Source organism: Pristiophorus japonicus, chromosome 19 (assembly GCF_044704955.1).
Source record: "Pristiophorus japonicus isolate sPriJap1 chromosome 19, sPriJap1.hap1, whole genome shotgun sequence".
NCBI classification, from domain to species: Eukaryota; Metazoa; Chordata; class Chondrichthyes; family Pristiophoridae; genus Pristiophorus; species Pristiophorus japonicus.
In genome coordinates this window covers 29655534-29662840 of record NC_091995.1, presented here as the reverse complement: position 1 = coordinate 29662840, position 7307 = coordinate 29655534, and the positions used below count along the sequence as shown (strand labels likewise).

The 7307-nt window shown below is 43.0% G+C and overlaps 1 protein-coding gene across 1 annotated transcript; it reads left to right on the top strand.

Moving 5' to 3' along the window:
• The first annotated feature begins 4558 nt into the window (after positions 1 to 4558).
• Positions 4559 to 6979, top strand: LOC139230409 (probable G-protein coupled receptor 139). The gene is made up of 2 exons (XM_070862248.1): positions 4559 to 4622; positions 6114 to 6979. Exons 1-2 carry the CDS (start codon positions 4559 to 4561, stop codon positions 6977 to 6979), a joined length of 930 nt encoding a protein of 309 aa, XP_070718349.1.
• Positions 6980 to 7307: the final 328 nt, after the last annotated feature.

Sequence of the window (7307 nt, the reverse complement as noted above, 5' to 3'; positions counted from 1 at the left end):
TAAATTCAGAGACCATGGTCCAGAACTTAAAGAAGGGTAACTTTGAAGGTATGAGGCGTGAATTGGCTAGGATAGATTGGCGAATGATACGTAGGGGGTTGACTGTGGATGGGCAATGGCAGGCATTTAGAGACTGCATGGATGAATTACAACAATTGTACATTCCTGTCTGGCGTAAAAATAATAAAGGGAAGGTGGCTCAACCGTGGCTATCAAGGGAAATCAGGGATAGTATTAAAGACAAGGAAGTGGCATACAAATTGGCCAGAAATAGCAGCGAACCTAGGGAATGGGAGAAATTTAGAACTCAGCAGAGGAGGATAAAGGGTTTGATTAGGGCAGGAAAAATGGAGTACGAGAAGAAGCTTGCAAGGAACATTAAGGCGGATTGCAAAGGTTTCTATAGGTATGTAAAGAGAAAAAGGTTAGTAAAGACAAACGTAGGTCCCCTGCAGTCAGAATCAGGCGAAGTCATAATGGGGAACAAAGAAATGGCAGACCAATTGAACAAGTACTTTGGTTCGGTATTCACTAAGGAGGATACAAAAAACCTTCCGGATATAAAAGGGGTCAGAGGATCTAGTAAGGAGGGGGAACTGAGGGAAATCTTTATTAGTCGGGAAATTGTGTTGGGGAAATTGATGGGATTGAAGGCCGATAAATTCCCAGGGCCTGATGGACTGCATCCCAGAGTACTTAAGGAGGTGGCCTTGGAAATAGCGGATGCATTGACAGTCATTTTCCAACATTCCATTGATTCTGGATCAGTTCCTATGGAATGGAGGGTAGCCAATGTACACCCCACATTTTAAAAAAGGAGGGAGAGAGAAAACAGCGAATTATAGACCGGTCAGCCTGACCTCAGTAGTGGGTAAAATGATGGAATCAATTATTAAGGATGTCATAGCAGTGCATCTGGAAAATGTTGACATGGTAGGTCCAAGTCAGCATGGATTTGTGAAAGGGAAATCATGCTTGACAAATATTCTGGAATTTTTTGAGGATGTTTCCAGTAAAGTGGACAAAGGAGAACCAGTTGATGTGGTATATTTGGACTTTCAGAAGGCTTTCGACAAGGTCCCACACAAGAGATTAATGTGCAAAGTTAAAGCACATGGGATTGGGGGTAGTGTGCTGACGTGGATTGAGAACTGGTTGTCAGACAGGAAGCAAAGAGTAGGAGTAAACGGGTACTTTTCAGAATGGCAGGCAGTGACTAGTGGGGTACCGCAAGGTTCAGTGCTGGGGTCCCAGCTGCTTACATTGTACATTAATGATTTAGACGAGGGGATTAAATGCAGTATCTCCAAATTTGCGGATGACACTAAGTTGGGTGGCAGTGTGAGCTGCGCGGAGGATGCTATTAGGCTGCAGAGTGACTTGGATAGGTTAGGTGAGTGGGCAAATGCATGGCAGATGAAGTATAATGTGGATAAATGTGAGGTTATCCACTTTGGTGGTAAAAACAGAGAGACAGACTATTATCTGAATGGTGACAGTTTAGGAAAAGGGAAGGTGCAACGAGACCTGGGTGTCATGGTACATCAGTCATTGAAGGTTAGCATGCAGGTGCAGCAGGCGGTTAAGAAAGCAAATGGCATGTTGGCCTTCATAGCGAGGGGATTTGAATACTGGAGCAGGGAGATGTTGCTACAGTTGTACAGGGTCTTGGTGAGGCCACACCTGGAGTATTGTGTACAGTTTTGGTCTCCTAACTTGAGGAAGGACATTCTTGCTATTGAGGGAGTGCAGCGAAGATTCACCAGACTGATTCCCGGGATGGCAGGACTGACCTATCAAGAAAGACTGGATCAACTGGGCTTGTATTCACTGGAGTTCAGAAGAATGAGAGGGGACCTTATGGAAACGTTTAAAATTCTGACGGGTTTAGACAGGTTAGGTGCAGGAAGAATGTTCCCAATGTTGGGGAAGTCCAGAACCAGCGGTCACAGTCTGAGGATAAGGGGTAAGCCATTTAGGACCGAGATGAGGAGAAACTTCTTCACCCAGAGAGTGGTGAACCTATGGAATTCTCTAGTACAGAAAGTAGTTGAGGCCAATTCACTAAATATATTCAAAAGGGAGTTAGATTAAGTCTTTACTACTCGGGGGATCAAGGGTTATGGCGAGAAAGCAGGAAGGGGGTACTGAAATTTCATGTTCAGCCATGAACTTATTGAATGGCGGTGCAGGCTAGAAGGGCTGAATGGCCTGCTCCTGCACCTATTTTCTATGTTTCTATGTTTCTATGCCTTCTTCACCACCTGCTCTAACTGCATGCCAACTATCAATTGCTGATGTACTATGACACCGAGGTCTCGTTGCAGCTCCCCTTTTCCTAATCTGTCACCTCACATTAAATGCTATTTTTTGCCCCTCTCATCATATTCAGGGAAACAAAATGTGCTCAGAAGCTGAAGAGTGCGAAGAAAGGAAGATTGATTATCACTCAAGCTTATTTAGCAAGCAGCAGAATAACACGGACTTTAATTGATACAATAGTTCTGGATTGGGAGACTCACTATAGCACGTGAGAAGGAATAGTAGGATAGGATGGTCAGGATGTAGCTTCTCACAGAGAGTGCTTCATCTGAGACCAGTTGTAGCGGGAAAAGATGATGATTTTGAGGGCACTACCTAAATTCAAAGCAGGAGCGTTTCACTGCATTGGCCAATCTGCCAGCTTGGAAATAATGGCTGAGAGCATGGAAAGAGTCATCTCTGGCGTGTGTGGGGTCGTCCAGCACGTCAGTGAGAACCTGCAGGCAAGGATGGAGCGATTCAATGGAAATAAATTGAACTGTAAGTCGGGCGGGGCATCTAACGGGAATTTGACTCCATACCACCCACTTTCTGCTAATGCCTATGACGAGTTACTATCTCAATATCTCTGTGTATCAATAGACTGGTTGGTGTGGTGCAACCGTGGGTGCAGTAACATCGTAGTTATGCCACTGAGCTCGCCATCCAAAGTCCTGGACTACTGATCTTGGAGACGTGAGTTTACATCGCACCATGGCAGCTGGGGAATTTCAATTAGTTAATTAAATAAATCTGGAATTAAAAACCGCTGACCATGAAACTATCGGATTGTCATAAAAAGGCATTTGGTTCATTAATGTCCTTCACGGAAGGAATCTGCCATCCTTACCTGGTCTGACCTTCATGTGAATCCAGACTCATGCCAATGTGGTTGACGCTTAATCTGACGTTGCTAGACAGGCACTCAGTTGAATAAGTTGGCTCAACACCACCTTCTCAGGAACAATCGGGCCAGTAAATGCTGGTCTTGCCTGCGGCACCCACATCCCGTGAACGAATAAAAAAAATAAAGAAGTTTCACCTTCCATTTATTTCTCCTCTTTTTAACTGCAGTAAAGGTGTCCTGCGCTATACTTCGAAGTGCTTCTTTCATCAACATTGGCACGAGCAACAGCTTGCGGGGATGCAAAACAGGCAGTATCTTTTTTGCCGCCCATGATATCACACACCCAACATTCACTGCTGTCGAAGTCAATTTAACTGAATATCAGAAAAGTAATAGCAACCAACGTCATGCCCTGTCAATTTGCAACCCACGCATTTATATAACATGTTTAATTTAGGACACCTGTCCAAGGCACTTCACACAGGCCTAATGAAACAACGATGGATACCGAGCCAAAGAATCGGTGTTATTATAAGCTTGGGCACTAAATTGGGTGTTAGAGATGGTGTTAAAGGTGGTGACGGATAGTGAGTTCGAGCAGATTAGGAAGAGAATGCCACAGCTAGTGGTTTAAGTGGCTGCAGGTATAGCTGCCAATGGTGATGTGAATGGAGAGTGGCTGCACAAGGATTAACAGGGAGATTGGATGGTATTTTAGGCCTTGAGCAGGTTAAAGAGGAAGAACGTTATATAATGATCTGAGGTTCATGGAGGGTGGATAATAGGAAGCTGGCCAGGAATAACTGTGCATAAATCTAACTTAGACCGTCGAATAAAACATGTGACATCGGCCGGACTACCCTTCAATAACCACTCCTGATATGTTATCCCATTGAAGTCAATGGAAACGGAGAAGGAGAGCCGGGTTTAAGGAATGGCCCAGTCGACAACGCCTGTGTTACGCTGTTGTTTAACCTCAGAATTACCTCAATTGAGTCGAGAGGCTACAAAGGCACGAATGAGGGTTTCAACATCTGATCAGCTGAGCAGGAGGCGGGGATGGGCAACATTATGGATGGGAAATTTGACGGTCTATATCCACTACATGGGTCAACCTAATCTAATTGTCTCACCAATGGCAGCTGCTGCGATCAAGATGCATTGACGAGGCAACAGTCACAGGGGTGAGGTGTTATTAAGTGTGAGATTGCAATGTGGCTTGCATTCTCCACTGATCATACAGCTCACCTTTATTACTGATTAATGAAGAGGTGCACTAATTTATTTGAAATGTACAGCTAATTATAGCGGTTACATAACCTTCACTCTCACTGGAGAATTGGCTCATATATAAATCAAACTTCTTTCGATGCTTTGCCTCGCTTCTACAGCTCCGGCTTTGAGCAGAACATGGGACCACAGGCTCTTGAGATAGAGATTTTCTATCCGATTCTTGCACTTATTGGTGTTCCTGGTCAGATTTTGTAAACCATAACTAATTTCCGTATACCATTGTTTTTCCTATGTTACAAAAGTGCATCATTGGCTGTATAACGGATTGAGTCATGTGGTGGTCATCAAGGCCCCTATATAAATGCAAGTCTTTATTTCTTAACTGCAATATTACATCCCTTTGTGATTTTTATTTTTGTTGATGTAAATGCACCTTCACACCTGGGGTAGTAACGTGTAGGATTGAATCACATGCCCGTTGAAGCGATAGCATGTTTTTTGTCCCCATTTATTTTAACTGGAATGGAAATCGATCGGTTCTATCTCATTGATTGGGCGGTCAGCCTCGCCTCGTTACTACGCAGGTTGTGAAGTTGAAACAGGAACATTTGGCATTTACTTGTCAGCTTTGGCTCAATGGTAGCACTCTTGTACTCCGAGTCCAGAAGATCTTGGCTTCCGATCCCACTTCAGTGACCAGAATTCATTTTTTAAGCTAATATTTACATGCAGTAGTGAAGCAGCACTGCACTGTCACAGTGCCATCTTTTACATAAGATATTAGCAAATAGGTGGGTCTGGAAGTTAATCTCGAGCGATGGCGCAAAATGAGCAGTATAGAATTGGCACATATTATACACAGCACCTGATATTCAGTTGCTTTGCAATTAAGCCAGCTTGCCCACCTGACAAGTTACGTTAAAAATGCACCAATTTAGTAGTTCATGTTTGCAAATCTTAACGGTCCTATAAGAAAGTTCGAAATGGAAGGATTTTCTCGAAGAACAGTACCTCGACTTTTTATTAGGCACTTTGCAGCCTTGTGAATTCAATATCGAGTTCAACAATTTCAGATCATAAACTCTGCGCCATTTTTTTTACATTGCAGCCGTTGATGACTCAGTCATTACCATTTGCACCTCTTTTAGACTCATCCTTTGTTACTTTTCTTGTCCCATTAAATCTTCTTTTCCTTTGTAATATCATAACGTGTATCATTTGATCTCTCCTAACTTCTGCACTATCAGACATTCCCATTTATGCTTTCCCACCATCCCCCTTTCCCTGCCCCTGCTTAAAATCTGTTACGTCTCTAAACTTTTCCAGTTCTGTCGAAAGGTCACTGACCTGAGATGATAACTCGGTTTCTCCCTCCACAAATGCTGCCTAACCTGCTGTGTATTTCCAGTATTGAATGTTATTTATTAGCTCTAGTTTAAAATGGGCGATGTTGAATTGGCCGCCATTGACATAGCATTCCTAAGATTCCCGTTCAACGACTTTCACAGAAAATAAAAGCAGGCGTGTTACTCATTGTGTGGCCAATTTTATATCACTGTTTTACATACTCACACAAAGTTAAAATTAACAATCATACCTCCATGTCTCGCGAATTCTAACATTTTGGATTCTAATGGGGTGATAGTGAACATCTCTGCTGAATGCTTTGCAAAGTTTCCTGTTTTTCAATTCCTTTCAGCGAACCTGATGTCAATTTTGATTCTTTTCCAAGGAAAGTGTGGACTTTCCAAAGGGATCGCTCGTTATATGATGGCCATGGCTGTGGGAGACATAATGGTTCTCATCTTTAATGTTATTGTGAGTCAAATAATTAAGTTTCATTTCCCAGATTCATTATTGAATTACACTTACGTGTGTCGTTTCAGTGCCTTCATGCAAGGGCTTAGCATTCAACTTTCCATCTGGTTCACAATGTCATTCACCTTTGACCGCTTCATCGCCATTCGTTGCCAGAAACTGAAGTCAACATATTGCACTGAAAGAACTGCCACGGTGGTCTTGATAACCGTATGTGTGCTTAACATTTTCATCAATGTTCCCATGTTTTTCCGCTATGAGCCCTATCATATTATTAACAAGATACCATGGGGCTGCCGTACCGTAACAGGATACTTCAGTTTACCAGCATGGAAAGCTCTCAAATGGATTACCAACCTCTCAAGCACATTACTTCCAATCCCTTTGCTTTTGCTGTTAAATTCTCTTACTGCCAGGCACATCCTATTGGCAAATAGGACCCGCAGAGCCCTGAAGAGGCGCAGCAATGGGCATAGCAGCAGTGACCCCGAGATAAGGAGCCGAAGAACTTCCATCATTCTGCTCTTCACTATCTCGGGGAGCTTTATTGTGCTGTCGGCGCCAATTACTGTAATACACATATGTGTCGGTGTCACAGAGACAGTAACTTTCCAAGGTTCAAACTCCCTTTATTTGGCAGTTAGAATTACATTTCTGTTGATGTGCACGACTTCCTGTACAAACACCTGCATTTATGCAATGACCCAGAGGAGATTCAGAGCAGAGATCAAGATTGTGTTGAAATATCCGTATACTTTCATTATTAAACATTTTCAATAATATTTACGGATGAAATCCAACCAAAGTGAATTATCCATCGTTTCGCATGCAAATTTGTTCAATTCCTATTTAAAGTCTTGTTGCCCCACCCATTATGGCTTGCAACAGCCCACTTGGTTTATGAACTCCTCGAAGAATCTGAATACTCCGAACAGCTTGTGAATGCACAAACATCCCTTCAGAATTTCTGGTAACTCTTGTTTATCATAGACACGTAGGAACACAGAAAATAGGTGCAGGAGTCGGCCATTAGGGCATTCAAGTCTCCATCACCATCTAGGATGATCATCCACCGTAAGGGATATAGCAGGCGAAGAGCAGACAGATA

Excerpts from the sequence above, each read along its gene's own strand:
- LOC139230409 (XM_070862248.1), top strand. The coding sequence starts at position 4,559 with ATGGGACCACAGGCTCTTGAGATAGAGATTTTCTATCCGATTCTTGCA. Across the intron at positions 4,623-6,113 it reads TGCACTTATTGGTGTTCCTG|GAAAGTGTGGACTTTCCAAA; the intron begins GTCAGATTTTGT and ends TTCTTTTCCAAG.